Here is a 23,986-nt window from a genome sequence, read left to right as displayed (position 1 = left end):
TTTTATAGTGGCTCCTTGCCAACGTGACTTTTTTTTAATTTCAGTTGTTCCTTTATCTTGATGTGATTCTGTTGTGGTCTCCAGACTTGTAGATACAACAAAAACAACACTCTGGTATAATGAAAGGCTGGGGTACAAATCAATAAACTCTGTAATCAGCATGACAGGAAAACAGAAAGCTAATGTGCACCACAGAGTTCAAAAAACTCATTGTCCTTTGATATTTCTCTCCAGGTACTTTCTTGTTTCATATAGCTGGTTGTTATCTGGTATTTTGTCCCTATTATGCCTTTACCTATTATCCATAATTGTAATTTATCTTTTTTTCAGTTCTTTTTTTAGTACTCTTAGTACTGTGTTTTTGGTTTGTATTTTATTTCTTTTGTTGTTGTTTTAAGTTCTGTTTGTTTTTATAAGTTAGTTGTGATTGCTTATTAATTTTTCATGCCTACCCAGAAATAGGAATCAATTAATTGAAAACATTTAAAAAAAAAGGAAAGGAAAACATTGAAAAATCACAACAAGCGATAAAGTGAAATGGTTTTAAATGGTTTTAAATTGAGGGAGGGAAGATTTAGGTTGGATATCAGGGGGAAGTTCTTTACAGAGAGTGATGAGGTGGTGGAACAGCTGCCCAGAGAGGTTGTGGTTTCCCCATCCCTGGAGGTGTTCAAGGCCAGGTTGGATGGGGCCCTGGGCAGCCTGGTCTGGTATTGAATGTGGAGGTTGGTGGCCCTGCGTGTGGCAGGGGGTTGGAGATTCATCATCCTTGAGGTCCCTTCCAACCCTGGCCATTCTGTGGTTATGGATGGTTACTTAGAGAAGAGAAGTGCCTGCCAGTCTATTGGTGCTGGCTGGATCACTGTGTGGCAGTATGGAATTTAGGAACTACTTTGAGTGGCGCAGAGGAGATGGCGCTTGGCAAGGAGGAGTAGAATAGCATTGTATTCCATGGTGTTTTTTCCTTTTCTGTGGTCTTACAAAATACTGTGCCATGGTAACATGATATTCCTACCTGGAGCACTGCATTCGTCTTGGAGCCCTGAGCAGGTGGAGAGGAGACCACAAAGCTGATCAGAGGGCTGGAGGACCTCTGTTATGAAGGAAGACTGAGGGAGTTGATGTTCAGTCTGGAAAAGGCTCCGGGGTGACATTATTGTTGCCTTTCAAAGGAGATTTCCAAAAAAAACCCTGGCTGTGGACTCTTTACCAAACTGTTTAGAGATAGGACAAGGGCAGGTAATGGTTTTAAACAAAAAGAAAGTAGATTGGACAAAGAGAAGACATTCTTTATTCAGAGGGTGGTGAGGCCCAGAGAAGCTGTGGATGCCCCATCCGTGCAGGGCTTTGGGCTCCTGGTCTGGTGAGAGGTGTCCCTGCCCATGGAACTGAGTGGGCTTTAAGGTCCCTTCCAACCCAAACCATTCTGTGATTCAACACTTACACTGTGAATCTCCTGTGAAAGAATTGGCTCTTATGGCCACGTCCAGAGAATGGTGGTGAATGGAGTGGTCAGGAGCGGTGTTCTCCAGGCAGCAGTACTGGGGCTGGCCCTGTTTAATATCTTTATTGATGATCTGGACAGAGAGATTGAGTGCACACTCAGTAAGTTTGCAGATGACACCAAGGTGGGAGGAAGCGTTGCTTTGCCTGAGGGTAGAAAGGCCCTACAGAAGGATCTGGATAAGCTGGATGTCTGTGCTGAGGCCAATCATGTGAAGTTAAGCTGTGTCTATAGAAGTGTGTAGAAGGGAGTCAACAATGTATTTTTACAGGATTTATATATAAGAAAAATGTACCATTTACTGTGTCCCATCAAAACAACAACAGATGTGAGCAAAGATTTTATTAATTGCTTTTAAAAATACATTAAAATTATAATGAATATCTTTTTTTTTTTGAGAAGAGGCTTTTATGAAATCATATTAAGTGTATGAATCACCTTCAGTACTGTTTCATTGCTCATTTTTTTAATTTTCTAGTCAAATCGTACCATACTGAAGTTCAGCCTTGTTGCTTCACCAGCAGTTTTGCTAATGTTTGCTATAGCTCTCAGATATTTCAAACGTTGTTATGATGCAGTCTTTTTCCTAAATAAGTAACCTGAAAATAGAGGGGAAGCAGCCCAGAAAAATTGCTCCAGTATCTAGAATAACAAAAGTGAGCTTCTGTTTCAGTCCAACGTTTTCCTTACAACTCACTTTAGATTGTACTGTACAGCAACAATTTATTTTGTGAAGATCTTCCTTGGCTAATAGGAGACCTTCAGCAGGTTGATCACAGTAACTAGGAATGCTATTTTGCTGCTTTAAGTTTTACTCAAATTTTTGACTGAACTTTATTTACTGCTGAGTGTCTTCACTGTGAGACATATAATCCAAGCCTCCTTGCTGCTTCTGAAATTCTGGGTGCTTTTTTATTAGGGAAAGGATAAAAGTCTAACTTGTGGCAAGCTGGCATATATTTTGTAGAGGAAATGTGCTGATGCGTCCCGACTGCTGAAGTATCTGACTTCAGAGCAGGCTTTTGGCAAGTTCCTGAGATGGTGCTGCCACTCTCTTTGCTGAAACTGCTCAATGTTGAACTGAGCACGGATAATTCACTCGCTTCTTCTAATTCCTTGTGTTGCAGTGTGCCATCTTCCTTTGAAATCAGTCTCTGATTGTCAGAACTGCATGATTCGTTCCTGCAGTGGGAAAGATCCCAGGGAGCTCTCTTACAAGGAGTTTGTGCCAGGCGGTGAATTCCCAGGTGAGTACGCCAGGGTGAGCTGTCGTGTGCAGTGCCATTGCTGGTTACCTCCAGCCTGACCTTTCTGACAGGGACACGTTCCGTAAATGACTTTGAATTTTTAACTTTTTTATTAATTAAAACAGCATTGACCATTGATTCTGGGAGAACGGATTCATGCTCACCTGTAAGAGAAACACATACATGCACTGTAGTAGGGTGGCAGAAATTAAGGGTCTGCTTCAGCTGAAGAACTTAAACAGTTGAGTGGTGCCTGTACTCCTTCCATCTGTGACCAAGAGTAGTTCAAACTCTTTTGATACCAGATTACAGAGAAGTATTCCTCACTCAGTTTTGCAGTTTGAAGACATGAATGCTACCACAGAGTCAGTTCAACGATAATGGAAATTTATCAAGTCAATATTGATCTAAGCGCTACTCTAAGACTCATTAACAACACAGATTGAGAATTGACTTTCAGTAATTAACTGCTTGTAAGCAAAAATTCTTAAGGTGAACAGGGGCCTGCTTAATGTGTCGATTGGTACTGTGGTTTGAGACACACATGTTCAAGATGATACTGTTTGAAGCTTGTATTCACAACCCAAAAATATTCTGAATTTCTTTCCTCTTTTTCCCAATGCAGAATCATTAATGTATAGGCTTGTATTTATTACTTAATTATTTTTTCCCATCTCTGTGGCTTAATTTCTAATGTGTTATGAAAGTTACTGCTGGAAATGCATAGGATATTAGAAATAGAAATGCTAATGCTACCTTAATTAGATGTAGCAGCTATTAAATTACTGAACATGACTGGCCTTCTGTGCCTTGAAAATGAATAGAATCTGAGCCATTGTACTAAAGATAAACAAACAGTGCTGTTGACATTGTAAGCACTAATTAAATGCACTTCAGTTACTATAAATATTGCTTAAAGTGGAGCTTGTGCAGAATGCTGACCTTATTTATGGGGTTGAGTTAAGGGAACTGAATTTTTTTTCAGTACAAATGATGAAGTATATTGATGTGAAAAAGAACAGACATAGAGAGTTGATTATATTTTGAAACACAAAATCTGAATAGCCACTTAAGAGAATTCTAACCTTGAATTTGAACTGAAACTAATTGGAGTAGGATGTTGCCATAAAAAAGAAGCTAATGCAAAAATCCTTTTAACAGTCTTTCATATCAGTGTTATGAGAAACGATCTGAAGATATCAGATGCAGCTGATTTACTGGCAGTAAATGAACCTGTACAATGGGGCTTGAGTTAAGGAGAGGCTTTTGCTGCTGTCTTTGGCTCCCACTACTAAAGCAACAACACCTGTACAGTATCATAGAATTTTCTCTGCCCCTCAGTTGGCCACAGAAGGTTGATCTGATAAGAGCTGGGAAGTGAGAGTTGTGTGCATCTTCTGCTTTTGTGCAGTGTTATCAGGAGAGAGGAGACAAAAGCACACGCTAAGCTTAGAGCATGTGTTTGTGCATATGTCTATACAGTGAAATATACTAGAAGAATTTCCTAGTGTGAAGCCATTCTTAGAGATGAGAACGCACAATTTTGTATCATGAAACAGTGAGAATCAAAGTTATGGCCAGTCTTATCGTCAGACTTTTTCTAGGAAAGTCCATTTGCACAGCAATGGTCAGCACAACAGCACCAGGCTACAAAGGAGGGTTTGTTCTTCACATGTGAGAGAAAAGACAAGAGAAAGGAGGAACTGAGAGACTCTCAGGGGTGCAGCTTTGCATATTCTTGTAGATATCACTGCACTTTTAGATGAACTCGTGTCTATAGGCAACATCAGGTTTTATCTCGAATCATCTGAACTGGTCTTCAGAAGAGTTACAGTCTGGTTTGAGCTGATCAGAGAGTTCAGTGTAATGCATCAGTCCAAGTCAAATAATCCAAACTGGTTTTCAGTTCAGGTTTGATTTGATTCCTTGGCTACAAGTGCAACACACAAAGTTGAGCAATGAGCTGTAATAGAAATGTTGGAGCCCTGAGCCATGCTCTGTTGAGCTAATGCACATTCAGCACTCCCTGAACTTCTGAAGAAAGCTTGATTAAGATCAAGCTTTTTTTTCTTTTAGAAAAGACAGGTCTTTTGAATTGCACATAATAGCCTTGCAGTAAGGTTGTCTACCATTTGGCCTTTTTCATATGCTGACATCATAGATTCTGAATTAACAGAAGTTGATCTTTGAAGTCTTGGAAGAGATTTCTGCAGTCAGAGGTCCAGTGTTTATTCCATTGTTACTGCATGCTCTGAATGCTATTTTAATTCCTAAAGTAAATACTGCTTTTCTTCTTAGCCAATGAATAATAAACACTATCATGTTATCCCCTACCTGGAGATCTTCAAATCTTGTCATCCCTTTCCTCAAAGAATCAGGAACTGGCAGAAATATGAATGTGGCTGTGTGTATTGGGGACAAACCAGAGGCAAGTTGTTTTAAGGTGCCTTATCATTTAGTAGCTCACCAGTCAAAAACCTAGAAAAGTTAGAGTCTGAAATTCTGTTTAAAGGTTTACAATTCCATTGCTCTGGCAAACCAGGCAGATAATGAGATGCAGAGCTGGAAGTCCTTATGGAATCTTGAAGTTACCATTCCAACTGCAATGCTGTAAACCTGCAATGCTCAAAACCACTGTGGTACCATGGAAAGACAGATGGCCTATCTGCAGGAAGCAATTCAAGGTTTTCCTAGTTAGAAATGTTTGCAGGAATTTTTGGGACCGTGGAAGGAATGAAGGCATCCTTCTACCATAGAATGTCATGTCTCTGACCTTGGAGGTTTGTGTGCATCTGTAGTCTTATTGTTGTCGTTGCCCTTCAGCAACAATTTTACCCTCTGAGTACAGTAACAAGGAAATGATAACTGTCAGTACAGAAAAGCAGTGCACACATGGAATGCTTTGTGGAATGAGCTGGAATTTCTGGATAGCTCAGGCTTGTAACTTAAGGAGTGTAGCAATGCTATCTCATTATAGTGGTGGTTATTGCATCCTGACATCCTCTTGGAAACTGATGCACGTAACAGCTTCTAAGTGCTGAGCTACGTAATAGGTTTTTCCAACTTCCAAACCACATGAATGTTTAAGGTTAGCTTTAGTGGTGCTGAGAACTCAGCAGTTTCTCACAGCAACATTAACCCCTTCCACACAAGGTGATTAAAGACAGAAGTTCATTGCCATAGGTTCTGTGTTTTTGTTAATGTTTTGGGCTATGTGCATGCATATGACAACATGTATGTCCACTTCCAGCCCTACTAAATTTTTGAATTCTCAGAGCTGTATGGTCCTACTTTGTCTTTTCTTTAATCTTCAATTAGTGTCCTGGCCAAAAAGAAAAAAAAAATTGCTCTGATTATGTGTATTACATTTGAAGTTTCATCTGAATTTCATTAGAATACACACCTCTGCTTCTTTTCTTTAACTGGCTAATATTGTTCCTTTGCCTTCAAGTTAGTTGTCTTTCCATACCTGATAAAATAAGCTCGCACATTCACATCCCTTTCTTCCTTAAATAGGCTTTTTTGCTTGTTTGTTTAACATTAGAATTTCTAGCCATTTGGGTGAAATGATATGGAGGAAGCTAGTATATTTTCTGGTTCATAATAAGGTGTTTTGTCAATTGTTTTGATGACCCTCCTAGTCAGATACAGCCAAAATCCAGAACTGCTGAAAAATGTAGAGAAAAATGTAAAGAACAAGATAGCCTAAGTTCTCTATTTGTTCAGCTAACTACTAACACCAGAGGTGAATTAAGCACGTTTTGCATATTGGTATTGCATTCAAAGACAATTTCATTAATTGATTTAGTATTCTCAGTATCACTTTAACTTAGAAAGTAACTGGAAATATGTCGGTGCAATATTGCAAGCAGTAGTTTAACTGAAAACTTCAAAACAGTTGAATGTTTGTTTTATAAAAGCTGTCTGGCGTAGCAGAAAGATGATTGATACACTGTCACTTCTTCTATTTTCCAAGCACTGTGCAATGAAAACGTTTTCAGAAAGGGACCTTTTGTTCCAAGATTATATCTTGGATACCCACTGTTACTTAGTAGAAGTTATTTTCTAAGCAGATGCCCAACTTTTGCTTGATATTTGGTTTTGCCTCCTATAGTCTTGTAGGATGCATTTCTTTACATAGATAAAGAAGAGAAAAAGAGACAGAAGATCCACGACTGATTGTTCTGATGGAAGAATTTGACAAAGTACATTTCACAAATAGATTGGTGATAGATGTGAAGTATATGGCTCCTGTAAGAATAAACAGCAAGGTTAAGAATTTTACTTTCCTAACTTAAAACCTGTAAAACCTTTAATCAGATGCATTCATCTATTTCAAATTGATGTTTTTCCGCTGTGAAACTTACTGATAGAGCCATAAGACTGCCTGTTAGTGAAATGAATAAAAACCCTAAACTGACAGAAAAGTAGACACTTTGTCCCTCTCTTGAAGCCAAGCATTAAAAGAACAAAGATAGAAGTTATTCAGTATATAAAGTTTTTACATCTACATTTACATCGTTTCCTATAAATCCAGGCATACCTGTTTTAAATACAATAATGTGTGATTGCAGCTTTTGCTTCTGTTTTATGTGGTCATACTGCTCCTCAAGTAAGCTTACATCCATCTTGGTTGGCTGCTTATGGTGATCTGAATCTCGTAGCTCTGAGGTATGAGTCACTGAAAAAATACCAGTCGTGCATTTGTAAGCCTTTACCATCTGTTCCCACAAGGAAGAAAAAGTCGTGCAGAAGCAGGACATTTCCTTCATTGTGTTGGCAAAAAAAGCACATCAAAGTATCTGAAATCTTCCTAAATGATGAAATAATTCTCTTTTCTAAGTTGGGTTACTTCTTTCAGAAGTGTCTGTTCTGAAGCTGTGGATTTCAAGCAGCTTGTTCTCCTGCAGCACACTTTGAGCTCCTGCATACAGATTTCATGGTGATAGCAGGATTTATGATTGGATTTAATGTTGACTTAAGGTTGTGAACACATGAGGCTTTGCCAAAAAAAACAGTGAAATTCAAAACCTCATTGAACACGGTCAGGTGCTCAAAGGGCTGGATAATACTGGTTTATGTAGCAAGGCTAACTCTTAAAGGGGTGCTGTCATGGTGACCTGACCAAGACAGTAATTCCATCAGGGAAATCTTCAGGTTTCTTTTCAGGTTTTTTTTTTTGTCTTTTCCTTCCCATTCTCCTTCCTTGACTTTCACCCAGTGTCATTCTTATTGCAACCTCTTGGGCAGTAGGGTGAAGACTGAACTGACAACCTTTATAACCTTGGTAAAGATATTCCTGGTTGCAAAGTCAAAACAGAGCTTTATGTAACAGTGAGGGAAAGATTAAAAAGAAAACCAACCCAAACACATCTTTTTCTTCTATGAGTTAAAGTATGAGAGTGTCTGAATGATAAGCTGCACATTTCTGTCCCTGAAACAGGTCCTTCTGATGCTATTACAAGGATCCAAGAGAGTTGTGTGCCTGAAACACTGTTCAGTGTCAATCTAATTGTTCATCTGCTCGGTTCCTTGCAGTGAGAAGCATTGCACAGAAACAGTGTGAAAGGGCAGTGTGTGGAAGGAATGCCTGCATGCTGTATTTTTCCACTTACTGGGAGAAATTATGCTCTCATTTGCGTTCTAAATGATTTACTGAATCAGGTTCAAAAACATGCAGATCTTAGGAATCTGTTTGGAGGTTGTGTGTACACCGGTGACAAGTCTTGCTACACAGTTACATGCATACGGTTCTGGTAAGGCTCAATTGGCTCACAGGTGTAAATCTGCTTTAATTCACTTATTCACTTAATTGCTTTTGCCTTTCTATTATGCATGTGTCTTGCAAATCATGTTCCCCAGCTCAGCTGCAGTCCCATTCTGCCCTACCAGAAAGAAAAGTAAGCACAACAGTTGATCAGACGCTGACTATTTGTCAAGTCATCTTCTCCCTCCTGAGCCCTGAAAAAGCATGTGTTGTGTTAAGAGTTGTTCTGATGTGCTATGGCTTTGGAGTATCTGCTTTGATATTCTGCCTTCAGTAGTGACAAACACTAGTGCTCTGCAGAAGGCTGCCTTGTTTTTCTGCTGTTCTGAGTTGTTGGCACATGGAGTCCTCCTTTGGACCTTCAGGCAGTGGGTTTCTGTATTGGAGCAGGAGATTTAATTAATCTCATTGCAGCTTGAGCTGGTATTCAATACAAACATTATTAATGGCCATAAAAGTTCCCCAACCTTCTTAAAATTCCAGTCACAGTGTGTGGCTCTCTGACCTCCTGAGAAAGTGACTTGTACACCCTGAGCGTGTGCTGCAGGCAGAATTACCGTGATCCCATCCCTTAACGTGAATGTACACTCTGTCTTAAAAGATGTCCATGTCTTCTCATTAGAAGGGCATTGAAAGTAGGAGTTTTTATCTGATCAGGAAGTGTTATGATTTTTGATCACTCGTGCTGTAGCATTGCCTCAGGCTCATGGAAGGCCATCACGCTCAGTTGCACGTGCGCTATACAAGGCAGCCTCTTTCCAGACAGTTGCATGGGTAAATAACAAAAACAGAACGAAAGAAAAGAGCTGCCCAGTGAAATAGAGTGAGTGCAGGTGGTACAACAGGTCAGGGGAACCAGGAACAGGATTAGCTTTTGTGTTGCTCAGCCCGTCCCTTACACACTGGGTTTGTTTCCTTTACAGGGAACGGCTGTGAGCATGGCATCCTGATTCTGCCTCAGGTGGAGTGTGTTTGTGTGCATGCATGCATTTGGCTCTGCTTACTTTGCTTGCTATCAAGGCGTGTATATACACATACATACGTGTGTTTTGTGAATAAGTTGCAGTCAGGATATGATTCATAAAATGAGGTGCAGATCCAATATCCTGGTCATCACAGAGAAAATGGGGTTGTGATTTTGATGTATAGTGAGCCGATGCAACTAATTTTTGTTACACCACTGACATAAGCTTGCAAATTGCTTACCTGAGGCTTCTGTTCTTATACTGCAGTGGAACACCTTCCTTTGTACTCCAGCCTGTTTAGGTAAAAGGAAAAAAAAAATCTGTCTTTGATACGTACAAAATGGAAATGATGATTTGTGTTTAAGCCAGTCATCACTCACTCTTTAAATGGAGGTACTCAGGTCTGCAGACTGCTGTGTGCTTTTAAAATATGCAGCAGATGGCACTATTGGAGTGATGTGACTGTAGGCTTAGTCCTAAAACATCAGAGGCCCAAATTTCCTTTGCGTATTTCTGAGGAATACGAGCAGCCAAGCCGCTTTTTAGCACTGCTACGTGCATTTCTTAACAGTACTGAAAACTCAGTGTCATGATTAGGTTTCTGAAAGAAAATGAATAAAAAAATAGCCTTGTCTTTAATTGAACAAACTCTTAAAATCATCTATGAGTGATTTTAATTTCATTATCCACTGAAGTCTGAATTGCTATATTTTCTCTTAAGTCTGTTCATCCATCACACAATGGAAGCAATTTTTCATTTCCTTGAGGCAAAATAAATTTGTGAGTATATTACAGTCCAAAAGGTTTTCAGAACTTGACGTAGATGCGTACTGCCCTTGACCTTGGTTGCAAAATCTCATTTAAAAAGATGCAACTAATTTTATCACATACTAATTAATTTGTAAGTAGTAAATCATTTTTTATTTAAAAAATGTTTGAAGGATCTTGCAGGAATCACTGTTGATTTAAAGATAATTAAAAAAAAAATGCTCAGAACAGTTAACTATGACTGAATGCAATTCCTGCAGCCCTGGGTTTTATGGCACACCTGGGGCTGGAGGCATATATGGTTATTCACATTGCTCATGTGGGGAATTACAGGCACGTGGCCTGTTTGTGAGGGGTACAAAGACAGAATACAGATATCTAGATTTAATCTAGATGATTACGAGGGTGGATAATGATAGGACAATGGGGAATGGTTTTAAACTAAGACAGGGGAGGTTTAGGTTTTATTAGGTTTTTTATTTTAGGAGGAAGTTTTTCCCCCAGAGGGTGGTGAGGCACTGGCATAGGTTGCCCAAGGAGGCTGTGGATGCCCCATCCCTGCAGGCATTCAAGGCCAGGCTGGATGTGGCTCTGGGCAGCCTGGTCTGCTGGTTGGTGACCCTGCACATAGCAGGGGTTGGAACTGGATGAGCATTGTGGTCCTTTTCAACCCAGGCCATTCTGTGATTCTGTAATTCTATGATAATCCCCCTTCTGTAGCTTTCTATAGACATATATGTATTACTTACACATAGTTTGAATTGTTGGAAACTATTAGATTGTTAGAAAATTTAGTGACAAATAAGAAACATGGAAACAGGGTAGCTGCCCTTACTGGTGCTCCAGACAATATTAGCAGAATCAATAGTAATCATTTACTTTTTAATGAGGTTTTTTACAAGAGCGCATATCTTTCTGTTACTCAGAGCACAGCTTTCAGGCACACTGCAGTTAGGGACTGGTTAAGTAGTCAGAGCACAGCACTCTCTAATGATGCAAGATCATTTTTTGGTGTTCTCTGCACATCCATGAGAGTGGCATGAAGAAGCCCATGGTGCAAGATTGCAGAATGATCTCGAGATGTTTCTTTTATCTGCTGACCTTTTGCTTCTCATATCTGGTTTTGCATGTGTTGAAACCTTGGTGTATGCCATTCCTTTGCACAATCACTGTGGGTTTTGGTTTTTGGTTGCTTTTTGTGGGTGATAAAGGCAGTAGGGTCAAAATCACTGGATTCATAGAATCACAGAATCATTTGAGTTGAAAGAGACCTTTAAAGGTTATCTGGTCCAACTCCCCTGCAGTGAACAGGGACTCCTACAGCTCGATCAAGTGAATCAGAGCCTGGCTCAGATGGATTCACCTACATTAAATTAAACTGCACTGATGGTGAGGGGTTAAATGCAGCAGATGTCCTGCATGTGGGGTATTTTTTTTTGTGCCCGGCATAAGCAGCATTTAAAAACCTCTGTTCTTCTGTCGTCACTCTGGTGCTGAGGATTAATTAACTTTCCTTTGGAACGTTAACTGCTATGGAAAGTAATTTAAAATGCCAAGCTTTGCACTGATAGCTGTCTTTACTCTGTTGGTTGTCTGCATGAGTAGGACTGGAATCTCTCTCTCTCTGTTTGAACAGTCAGCATCCAAAACGTAAGGTCAGGATTTGCTGTTCATTTTGTGGTTTTGTTTTGGTTGCCCACTAAGAACTCCTCAGATGCCATCTTGTGAGTGACAATGTGCAGAGGCAAGTCAAAGAAGAAAGTGAAGTTATTTACATTTTAGACATTGTAAACAAATGAACCCTGCCATCTTTCCTTCCTGTTTCCCTTTCTTCTTGGTTACAGGGTTTCTTAAATCAGAATGACAAACAAAACGGTAGTTTTAGTCTTGGAGGTAGCCAAGGTCAGGCTGGATGGGGCTCTGAGCACCTTATGCTGCTGTGGGTGTCCTTGTTCGCTGCAGGGGAATTGGACCATATGGTCTTTAAGGCTCCCTTCCAACTCATATGATTTTATCATTCTATGATATTAACATTATAAAACTGTCCATGAGAAGTGGACGAGAGGGAAGTAAATTGCCTTCATAAATAGGCCTTGAGAGGATTTTGGAAATTCACTGCAGTTTCCTTGATTTTTGAATGTCTTAAATTCCAGTTACTGATAAACAGAGCTCATCTTTATGGTACTGCTCTGTAAGTATATTTTCTATATGAGCTGTTTCTCAGTGTTTCCTGCCCATGGAGTTACAATGGCTCCAGCCACTTACATTTATTTGTTCTTGCAACAGACAAAAAACACTTGCATGGAGGAACTCAAGGAGACGTTCCAAGTTCAAATAAGATCTGAAAATGATTGGATAAGCTATATAAATTTTCTGCCTTGATTTTTTTTTTTCCACTTGTAAACTACATTAATTTGATTTTTTCTTGATTGTAAAATAATTTTTCCTTCTTGCTGGATAGTGCTAAAAAGTGCGAGGCTTGGCTCTTATTTTTTTTCCACTTAAGGCATTGTTTGAGTAGGAATTAATTTACCCTTGATTGTTTTTAATCAATAAAATGTACTTATCTGTAAGAGTGATAAGAATCAGATACAGCACGAAAGAACTGGTTAATCTGTTGTTAATGAAAAGTTTTATCAGGATGACAACATCTTGCTTTTGGGCTTTAGGACACAAGCCACTTCAGTATTCCTCTTGAAGGGAATCTGCCAGGTGGGTAAGATTGAATAAGCCTTGCAAATGACTGTGGTTAAGACAGTCCTCCAAAGAGGATGGTTGAGTGCTACCACTATTGTGGAGTGAATGTGGACTTGAAATCTGTACAGAGGAGGGAAGTGTCCTAAAAAAATGATTTGCCAGTCAGAAACATCCTTCACTTCCATGCAGGGATCTCATGAGGAATTTGTTCTGCACTTCATAATCACTAGTAACATAACTGAAGTCAGTGAAATGACATCTGTAAAACTAGAGTATATAAAACCAGAAGCAATTCCACAGTGCCTGATTCAGCGCCTACTGAAGTGGAGAGGTTTCAATAGATTTCTATTGAAATTAGTAGAAATGGAATTGGAGGATTTTATGTACATGATTTAGTGCAGGCTCTGACCTGACCAATACACATGAAACTGACAGTATAACCAACAGATTGGGCAGCGAAGCCATCATTAAAATTCTTTGCAAGTACCCACTGTTCCTGTGCTTTCATGGGCATCTGAAACCCTGTGCCAGTTCTTCATGAGGGGTGGCCTCTTAATGGGCCTTAGTTAGTGCAGTCCAACACCTGGGAATTTGAGTATACACATGCCAAGAACTAAATCCTGCAATAAGACTGCAGATAATTTCTACACCTAAATAAGGTATGTCTTCAGTCCCAGTGTAACAACTGGTTTGGGCTTCCTGTAGTGGAACTCGTGCAAGGGGCTTCTGCTGGATCTTTGTCTTATAAACTTTTGCTCATTCACAGTGCAATCACTAAAATTAGTGGATAGCAACAGTCCTGATACATTACTTTTGAACAATAAGTATTTATTCTTGCAGAGTGAAAGCTGAGGTTCTCTACAGTGTCTGGAGGTATGGATAAACACAATTGTTAGCATAAAGTACTTTGGTGGATAAGTGCATATTTACAGAAGGGAAAACATTTTTGATGTTACAGGTTCATCTCATTACAAAGAACAGCAACTTTGTATTTTAATTTATGATACTGTGGTATTTTGAATTATCAGCACTTGGTTGAACATTGCTGGATATTCTGATAACAGAATACTGGTGGTGCTAAGTAGAAAAGGGATGACCTTTAGAGAATTATTGTTGTTCAGGTATCTTTCCAGAAGGCAGCTCTAGTGCTCACACTGAGGTGTTTTTTTTTTTCCTTAAGGTGGAGTATTATTGTTACGTTACATAGAACTGTAAACATTCTCCCACTTAATTAGCAGCATTGCATATGACTGTGAGACTGGCTGGCAAATAGGCAGAAATTCATCTGACCCAACGTAGCACACTTTGATGTTTCTGAGGTTAATTAAAGACCCACAAGATTTCTTATGGGAAAAAGCAGTTGTGCCACCAAGCCTAACAATGCTAGGTCTAACATGGACTGCCTTAGTTGTAGGGATATCAGCTGTGTGCATGCACTACGTGTAATGCTGTCTTGTTTGTGCTGAGCCAACCTTTGCTGATGTACCAATATGAAGTACTTGTTTGGGATGGAGAATATTTGGCTGTCTAGCTACTTAAGTAGGTAGAGGCCCCAAATCTGCTGGAAGCAAAAGGATGGGTAGCATTGAAGCAGCTTGTGGACTTCTCCTATGAAGGTGTAAATACTTTCACCTACCATTCAATTATGTAGCCCACATCCATCAGGACAACAGTCAGTATGGTAATGCTAATTAGTATCAAACAAAGGTCTGGTCTCGTTGTTCCCTAGTTTTTTGGCACCTTTCAGATGACGGGATGATACTGAAGCACAGTAGTTAGGTTGGGGGGGAAATCAATATCATTAGTTAGCTGAGTAGTTAAAATTTACCAGAACAGCTAGAGGCCTAAAGCATAGCAGTATTGCTCCTTTGTTATAGCAGGTCTGTGCAAAACTGCAGAAGCTGGTTAATAGGAAAAGGGGAAAAAGCCCACTTTTCCCTTTACTGTATATACGTGCTGTGAGTGATTAATCTTTGCTGTGCCTCAAACTGTTAATCTGTGATGGTGACATTTTGCCCATGCTCTCTGGAAATTTTGGACTCGTCAGTACCAAAACATCAGTGGCACATGAATGCAACTTCACTGATAACAACACAGCTCTAATCCTTGTTTGCTTTCATGAAATGATTTTAGAGGTTATGGCAATGACCGCCAGCATAAGCCTTAACACAGAAAGAAAAGCTGCAATGTCAATTTTCCATACAGAAGCAATTAAATCTGGGAGAATGCTGACCTGTTGGGATGAGGTGTAAGAAAGACAGAATGAGGTTCTGAGAACATCCTGATTTTCATTAGAAAGACCTAACAGTAAAAGTAGCATAATTAACTTTCCCATTCTGTCCTTGTGGAATTCTTATGCATTCTTCCACAATAATTTAAGATCTGATAACACTGGGGCTGTTATCCCAATCCTATAACTTTCCTGTGCTGTTTAAAGCAAAGCATTTCACAGAGCAGTCTGACCACTGGATGATCTCATTGCTGAAGGACGGAATTGATTCTGACATTCTCACGATGTAAGACTGCTTTATATAATTTATTAATCCTTTTTCAGTACTTTTCCTGAAAAAGCTTCCTTTTTCAGTACTGACACCTTCTTTTGAAAGTTGCACAGCTGTCTCTTTCCGAAGCGATTCATCATTCCTGTGGCTTTCTTTAGGGCTGACTTTCCTGGGCAGCCTGGTCTGGTGGTTGGTGGCCCTGCACATAGCAGGAGTGTTCAAACGAGATGATCACTGCGGTCCTTTTCAACACAGGCCTGTGTGTGATTCTCTGACTTCAATTTTTTATTTTTATTTATTTTTTTGTGAGCAACTGTACAATGAAAACAGGAGCGTTTCAAGCCTTCCAATTCCATATCTGCCCTTATTTATAGGAAACATGCAGTAAGATCCACCCAGCCCGATCTCTTCGTGGACAGAGGAATCTCAGCAGCACCAACCGCTGCAATCCTGTGATTTAAAGAAGCGTTACTACAAACCGGGTGACCATTCGACACGCCTTCGCTTTCAGACAGATCGGTGCTTCAGCTTTGTCCAGCTGGACCTTCCCTGATTGCAGACTCACAGAACCTGACGCTGCTCGCCCAGCCTCAGCCGAACACTCATTAACTCGGGTTCACCTTTAAGCAGCCGCTGCGGTGCGGAGCTCCGTTCCGGGGGAAGGCCGGGCTTAAGGCCGCCGCTTCCCTGCCCGGCGGGGTTCGACATGGCCGCCCCCTGCTTCTTGGGATGGGATTTCAGCACGCAGCAGGTACCGCAGGTTTCCTCCTTCCCTTCCCTCCTTCCTCACGCGGCTCCGCCGCTGCTTCCTGCGGGCTGGAGCCGGCTGCTCGCGCTTAACGGGCCGTGCCGTGCTGCTCCCCGGGAATTCGGCGCTTCCTCTTCCCGAGTCGGGAACACTGCCTCTTGCTGGCTGCTGTAGAGCACAGGCTGCTGTATATCCGCCCAGCCTTTGCACGCCTCCATCTGCCTGCGTAAGGTTGTTGGGCCACCTCTTCTAGCGATGTGCTGCTGCTGTTTGTCTGTTTGCACGTACGAACCGGGCTGCATTCCTCTGCCTCTTGTCCTTTGGCCCAGGTGACCAAATCAGCGTTGGTAGAACTGTGCGCTTTAATGCTGAGGGTTTTACAATTGCTGGGAATTCTGGAATTCCTCAGTTTTGGAATTGTCAGCATAGTCTGGTGTCAACCATACTGCCCAAATTTGTTTAACTAGCAGGTATGCAAGTAAGTCTGGCAGCCAGAGGCTTGGATGGGTACACTCTTGGCTGGATAAGGAGCTGGCTGGAGGGCCGGGCACAGAGAGTGGTGGTGAATGGAGTCAAATCCAGCTGGTGACCAGTCGTGAGTGGTGTTCCGCAGGGGTCGGTGCTGGGGCCTGTCCTCTTCAATATCTTTATTGATGACCTGGATGAGGGCATCGAGTGCACCCTCAGTAAATTCGCAGATGACACCAAATTGGCTGGAAGTGTGGATCTGCCTGGGGGTAGCGAGGCCCTACAGAGGGATCTGGACAGGCTGGAGAGCTGGGCTGGAGCCAATGGGATGAGTTTCAACAAGGCCATATGCCGGGTCCTGCACTTCGGCCACAACAACCCCAGGCGACGCTACAGGCTTGGGGTGGTGTGGCTGGAGGACTGCGTAGAGGAAATGGACCTGGGGGTATTGATTGATGCTCTGCTGAACATGAGCCGACAGTGTGCCCAGGTGGCCAAGAAGGCCAATGGCATCCTGGCTTGCATGAGAAACAGTGTTGCAAGCAGGAGCAGAGAGGTGATTGTTCCCCTATATTCAGCACTGGTGAGGCCGCACCTCAAGTACTGTGTCCAGTTTTGGGCCCCTCACTGCAAGAAAGATATTGAGGCCCTGGAACGTGTTCAAAGGAGGGCAACAAAGCTGGTGAGGGGTCTGGAACACAGGCCATATGAGGAGAGGCTGAAGGAGCTGGGAATGTTCAGCCTGGAGAAGAGGAGGCTCAGGGGAGACCTCATTGCTCTCTATAACTTCCTGAAGGGAGGTTGTAGTGAGCTGGGGGTCAGCCTCTTCTCTCGTGTCATTAGTGATAGGACCAGGGGGAATGGTTTCAAGCTACGGCAGCGGAGATTCAGGCTGGACATGAGGAAGTATTACTTTTCAGAAAAGGTGGTCAGGCACTGGAATGGACTGCCCAGGGAGGTGGTGGAGTCACCGAGCCTGGGGGTGTTCAAGGAAAGACTGGATGTTGTGTTGAGGGACATGGTTTAGTAGGAGCTATTGGTGATAGGTGAACGGTTGGACTGGGTGATCTTTTAGGTCTTTTCCAACCTTGGTGATTCTATGATTCTAAGTCACTTCATTATGGCTGTGCTGAAGAGGCATATGCAGGTTACTCATATTAAGTTGATTATTTTTAAGGGAGAACATAGCAAGCAGAAAGCCAATTAAGCTGCAGCTGGTCAGAGCTATGTTAAAGCTAGCACAGTGCACCAACTTGGTAATGAGTGGTGGTAGTGCATAAATGAGGCCCTACATTAATATGGCTAAAATTAAATAACCCACCCCCAAATGCGATGGCTTTGTTACTTGAATACGGCTCTTTGAGATGACGATCTTTGTAGGTTTTTTTCAGTCTGTTCGTTTAGCAGCAGCTTGCGTTCTTTCCTTTGTTAAAATGCAGGACATGAACTACATTCTTGCTTTTTATTTGAGGCTGTTAATGTTTTTCTTCATCACTAGTTAAACTTGACAAAAGCTAGAGTGGGAAACTCTCTGGTACCTCCTAGCCAGTGCTTGCAAGAAAGCTCAGCCTGATGGACTTGAGATTGGGATGTTGCTTTCCATTGGCTGCAGAAGCTAAGTGTGCAGCTGTGTAATGTCTTCTGAGCTTTGCCAGGTGGAGATCAGCTTACTCCCTGTGTAGAGGTTGAGGGAAGATCCTCAAAGTGTTCTAAAGGTCTGCAAAGTTCTTGGATAATATTGCAGAATCAAGGGATCACAGAATGGCTTGGGTTAGAAGGGATCTCAAGGATTATGAATCTCTAACCCCCCAGACAGAGGGAGGGTCACCAACCTACATATTTAACGCTATCCCAGGGCCCCATCCAACCTGGCCTTGAACACTTCCAGGGATGGTGCATCCTTATCCTCCTTTCTGGACAGCCTGCTCCAGCACCTCCCCACTCTCATAGTAAAGATCTCCCTGATATCCAACCTAAATTTTCCCTCCTTCAACTTAAAAGCATTTCCCCTTGTCCTGCCTTTATCTACCCTTTTGAGGAGTTGACTCCACTCCTGCTTATAAGCTCCTTTTAGGTACTGAAAGGCTGCAATGAGGTCACCCCGCAGCCTCCAGGCTGAACAAGCCCAGCTCCCCCAGCATGTCTTCATAGGGGACGTGCTCCAGCTCTATCACTGAAGATGAGGCTATTAAGAAAAACACACAGAAAATACAACGTGTTTAATCTAAGATACTGTGTTCCTTGGATGGATTGGTTACTGTGGTGCAAGGTGGGAATGGTGTATCTCATTTAATGTTTTTTCTTTTAGGTAGCATCTTATTCTAGTGTAATTAAAGAGAGAGAGAAAGTGTAGGGGAAAATGCAAGCATTTACACATTGCTGGGTAACTGACATGCTGTAAATTCACACAATGACTTGTTTCATGTAAAATTGTGTCCGTACTTATAGTCATTTGTATGGATTGGGGTGATCTTCTTTCCCTTTTTATCTGTGAGAATTGAGTTACTATAAATGAATTACCAGTGCTATCTAATTATGTTGCTGGACGGTTTTTGTTAACATCCTGTTTTATTTCTTCTAGCTGAAAGTCATTGCTATTGATGAACATCTGAGAGTCATTTATGAGGATAATGTTAATTTTGATAAAGACCTTCCAGAATTTAAGTAAGTTTTTTTTTTGTATTTTACTTGGATAATCTCGTTTAGAACTTTGACTATTGAGACAGGTCTGCCTGCTTTGCTCTCGTTGGTATGTGTAGAGGTATGGAAGCAGTTATGCTGCATTTGTGTTTTGTACTTCACAAGTGAAGTTTGTGCCCTTACCTTGCTTGATATGTAAGTATGGCAAGAATTCCCCAGAGGTGAAAGAGGAAATAAAAAGACCCTCTCACCCTAAGGCATTATGTGTAAACTAACCAATGTATATTTTCTCATCTGGGACTTTTGCTGTTAACAGGCGGCTGTTTCTTTTTGGACACAGAAGCACCGCCTCTGTGTCAGGATGGAATGCTGTGATAACAGTGAATAAATTGCATGAGAGGAACTTCTAAAAGGCTTTTGAAGACAGATTCAGTGGCTCCCAATGGCACATTAGAATGTATAAATTCTGATTTATAGATGAGAATTTACAAATTCCATCCGCTATGGTCATAAGTGTCAGCAAAATACATTTGCTTACAGCAAAAAACTGAGTTTCATCTTCTAGATTTAAGTCACTAATGGTGACAGTTAGGAAACTTAAAGATAACTGTTACTTGTGTGGAGCCCATGAGCAGCATCAGCACTAGAGTCTATCACAGATCTTACACCAGGACCGAAGTCCTTCCTTGCAATTTATTTGCTTTAGCATTGGGTCTCTCTCTAATGCTGTTTCCTAAGAGCTGGCCTTTTTCAGCTTTCAAACTCTGATCTTTTCTTTGCTCCTAACAAAAAAAGAAAAACCCCAAACAACACTGCAAGCTCTCTTTAGTCATTAATGAACTTGAAAAACTTTGCTTGATGGGGAAAAATGTACTGAATTTATGAAGAAAATACCATTTTTCCATTTTTAGGACTCAAGGTGGAGCCCACGTTCACAGTGACCGACTGACAGTCACTTCTCCTGTGCTAATGTGGGTCAAGGTATGGATGAGCTGTTATGTCAGCCTTCTGGGAGTATTTGTAGTATGTGGTTCAGCTTCCTTTCTGTTATAAGAAGCTTTGCCTCGCTTTACTGTGGTTGTGCAGCATCCAGGTTGCACTGTCTTTTTAGAATGAACTTTGCTAACTGATTTGTGTCTCAAATGGCAAGTGGTTGAAGAGCAATTTATTTAGTAATTCCCAGTCATCTTGACTGGCATTTATTTTGAAATACAGATAACATTGTCTGCTGTTTTGAAAGCAGTTTCTGCAACTCTTGCTCTCGCATGGTGCTGTTGTGATTTGAATAGTTAAAGACATTTAAAAGGTCACAGAATTCCCAGTTGGTGATCAACAGCAGTTCTGTCTGATAATACAAGAAGATTTGGTAAATTGGTTGCAGGTGGTCTGTAGAAACATAATAAACAGTTTATTTATTAAATTAGTGTATGATAATGGTTTCTTGGGAAATTTTGAAGCATTATGGTGGTCCATCTATCAAGAAAGTCTGAGAAATGCAGATCTGAATCAGCTTAAATAAAAACAGATTGATTTTTTGCTTTTAAATTTGAGTAAAATAGAGCTAAAGTAACCTAGGCACTTCAGTGCAAAAATGTACTTTCAGCAGATGCTGGAGTTGGTGATAATGAGGTTGCCTTTCAGCATCCTGTAGGATGACTTGTAGGTTGCACACCATGAAAAATGTCATAGATTTCCAAAAGTAAGAACGGAAAAAGTTAATGGTGTTTTGTATCTGGCTCTCTTAATAGTTGCTTTTAAATGAATTGGAATTTATTAAATCTTCCTTTTATTTAGATTTCAAAGAGTGGTTCTTTGTGATTCAGCTAGTTTAAATATTTTTTTTTCCTCTTTGTGATTCAACTTTCCTTTTATGGACTCTTACTTAGTAAATTAATGTATGCGGCTTCTTGAAATCCATAGTCATTAGCTAATTTGTCATTAGCTAATTTTTCATTACCTGCCAATGAACTCTTACAAGTGATGACATGAGTTTACTCTTTAATCCCAAGGCCTGTGAGTATGCATAATTTGGTATCTCGTTACTGTCATTCTTGATTCTGTTTGTTCTTGTAGGCTCTGGATATGATTTTGGAAAAGATGAAGTCTTCAGGATTTAACTTCTCTCAAGTCAGAGCTTTGTCTGGTGCTGGCCAGGTTAGTTCATACAAAGAGAAATCACTCTTAACGTAAACTCTAATGAAGGCATACTATCTAGTCATATATTTCCTTTTAATAGTTATATCATAGGATCACAGAATGACCTGGGTTGAAAAGGACCACAATGCTCATCTACTTTCACCCCCCTGCTGTGTGCAGGGTCACCAACCAGCAGCCCAGGCTGCCCAGAGCCACATCCAGCCTGGCCTTGAATGCCTGCAGGGATGGGGCATCCACAGCCTCCTTGGGCAACCTGTTCCAGTGCCTCACCACCCTGTGTGTGAAAAACTTCCTCCTAAGATCTAACCTAAACCTCCCCTGTCTCAGTTTAAAACCATTCCGTATTATGGTAGATCTTAAAGACATCAAGTAATATCAAATCTTCCATATTAAGCAGCCATTAAAAGATGTGTTACTCAAGGGAGCCTAAAACCTGAAACATATGGAGCAATCTACAGAAGGTAATGGGAGTGGAAGGTGAGACTTACTGATCTAAACAAGTGCACTGTACAGTGCATAAATAGCTGGCTTCTTATTGTTTAAATTATGTACGCAGATCTGAAGTGGCTGGGATAACTTTGTGCATATCTAGGTGCTTGTAGAAACAGGATAGAAAAAAGAAAATGATTAGCTGAGGTTGCTGAAGGCATAGTAAAGTCTTGTTGAGCACGGTTTTTATTGATTAGCACAGAGATTTGCCTTTGATGCAGTGAGGACAAATATTCTGCCTTTGCCATGATTTGTTCTGCCATTTTTAGTTTATTTTTTTCAGATTTATAAACCCATCCTGATAATTAGTTAATTTGCTTGTCTCCTAATACTTTGGTAGTGAAACAAGGAAGCTTTTGCACCTTTCACAGATTTTAAAATTGTATTCAAAGTGAGGAAACCAGCAAAGTCATAGCTAATTCTGACATATGAGAGCTAGGTTATTCATTAAGTAGATCTGGGGCTAATTAATCTAAATTGTTGCTTTGATCTCCACGTATTATTTGCTGGAACAAAGTGTCTGAAAATAATAACCTGCATCAAGGCTTTGTTAGGAATTCCTTAGTGGAATAGAAGTTAGAGACTGGAAGGAAAGTGCAGCTCTCTCAAGCAGAAGTAGGAATTGGTTTTCCAAACTGCCAATGTTCCCTTTGCTTCAACTTCTTTCTTCAAATTAAAACCATTCTATGCTTCTATAACTTGGGGTTGCTACATTCAGATTCTTTCAGGTAGAGTAGATTTCTTTTAACTGCCACTTTCCAACTCACATTGTCATTCTTCCTTTTCTCTTAAGAATCTTGTCTCTGTATTGCCAATCAGATAGCAGAGGCGTACCAGCGTGCCAGGTTTTGGTCTCAGTTGTCAGCAGAACTGGAACAGAAACGTTGATACCATCTGGATCATAACGTGGGTCAAGAATTGTGGGCCTGGGAGGTTCATCGTTAGTGGAAAACTGAATGGTGCCTTATAGTTTGCTTTGGGTGATCTAAATATGAACAGCTAGAGTTGTCTGACATTAGAAAGGCTTCTGAGAGTTGGAGGTTAAGCAGCTTATTCAGTATTATGCAGTTGGTTAGCAGTGGCTGGGATGGGCACGCGACTGCAGGACCTGGGGTCTGTGCAGGTAGAGCCAGGAACAAATTGTGTGTGCAGCTCTGGCTGCAGCTGGAAGAGCCCTCAAAAAAATAGCTAATGGCATGGGTTAGTAGTGTGATAATAGCTTCCACTAAAAGTTGCTGTAGTTTAAGGTCATATTTGTCTCAACTCCTATGTTTTCTGGTTTGCTCAGTCTCAAATAGACCTTTAATATGAGGCACTTGGTTTGAGAAGGTACATTTTCTTTCTTGTAGTTTGGAGAGAGTTCTCTGTCCCTAAGAGCTTCAAATTCAAATCAAGCTGCAAAGTTCATATCCTGGGGGACTATCTCCAACTTGTATTTTTGCACTTCTTACAGCAACATGGAAGTGTATATTGGAAGAAAGGAAGCATCCAAATCTTAAAGAATGCATCACCCGAGCTGCCTTTACATCAGTCACTGAAGGTAATGTTCACACAAGAACTTTGAAAGGAGAGCTACACTGGCCTTTTCCTGGTCTTCATGCATTGCTTTTTCTTTTTTTTTTTTTCCATGCAAGTGTTTTCTCTGGTTGCATTTTCCTGCAGTGTAAAGTGAAATGTACTGGTTATTCCTTCAGCTCCAGAGCTCCTGGCATTTTCTGTTCTCTTGAGTGAAAGTATATACTGTTTTAAAAGCTTATTGGTGCCAGTAGGCATCCCAGAATCTTTTAATGTCAGTGCTAGAGCCTGTTTGTTCTTTAAACATAACATTTTTGTAAACAACCTGTAAATATTGCAGGTTTTTTAATCCATATTAAAAGAACAAATGGTGAAGAATATTATTGCACCAGAGTTTCCCTGCAGTGCTTGAGTTTTCATTAGAAAATATGAAAAAAATATAAAAATTTACACTTAGCTCTGAAATGATAAAGTGGACAGAATCTCCTACCAAATACTTGTTGAACCTCGGTACTTTTTT

The 23,986-nt window shown here is 40.8% G+C and overlaps 2 protein-coding genes across 5 annotated transcripts in view; one reads left to right on the top strand and one right to left on the bottom strand.

The window, feature by feature from the left end:
• Positions 1-1,827: 1,827 nt before the first annotated feature.
• On the bottom strand, positions 1,828-7,715 carry C7H9orf152 (chromosome 7 C9orf152 homolog). The gene is made up of 2 exons (XM_048951529.1): positions 7,295-7,715; positions 1,828-2,915 (listed from the first exon to the last, which is right to left on the bottom strand). The coding sequence occupies exons 1-2, from the start codon at positions 7,521-7,523 to the stop codon at positions 2,359-2,361; spliced, it is 786 nt and encodes a 261-aa protein (XP_048807486.1). The 5' UTR covers positions 7,524-7,715; the 3' UTR covers positions 1,828-2,358.
• The window catches only part of XYLB (xylulokinase), a 159,801-nt gene continuing 138,452 nt past the window's right edge, over positions 2,638-23,986 (top strand). For all 4 annotated transcript variants that reach the window (XR_007378216.1, XR_007378215.1, XM_048951517.1 and 1 more), the window contains exons 1-6: positions 2,638-2,751; positions 15,824-16,200; positions 19,247-19,329; positions 20,217-20,286; positions 21,379-21,459; positions 23,405-23,491. Coding sequence is in view for 2 of the 4 variants with exons in the window: in XM_048951517.1 (XP_048807474.1) it covers positions 16,156-16,200; positions 19,247-19,329; positions 20,217-20,286; positions 21,379-21,459; positions 23,405-23,491 (366 nt within the window). In the remaining 2 variants the exon portion in view is untranslated. The remainder of the gene's footprint in view (positions 2,752-15,823; positions 16,201-19,246; positions 19,330-20,216; positions 20,287-21,378; positions 21,460-23,404; positions 23,492-23,986) is intronic.

The sequence above is a fragment of the Lagopus muta genome, chromosome 7, assembly GCF_023343835.1.
Source record: "Lagopus muta isolate bLagMut1 chromosome 7, bLagMut1 primary, whole genome shotgun sequence".
NCBI classification, from domain to species: Eukaryota; Metazoa; Chordata; class Aves; order Galliformes; family Phasianidae; genus Lagopus; species Lagopus muta.
The sequence above is the reverse complement of the archived record's forward strand: the minus strand, read 5'-3'. Positions and strand labels throughout refer to the sequence as shown.

Bases quoted from the DNA above. Each gene is read 5' to 3' on its own strand.
- C7H9orf152 (XM_048951529.1), bottom strand. From the start codon at position 7,523: ATGAAGGAAATGTCCTGCTTCTGCACGACTTTTTCTTCCTTGTGGGAA. The intron at 2,916-7,294 runs GTATGCCTGGAT...TTTCTCTTACAG, and splicing joins CATTATTGTATTTAAAACAG to GTGAGCATGAATCCGTTCTC.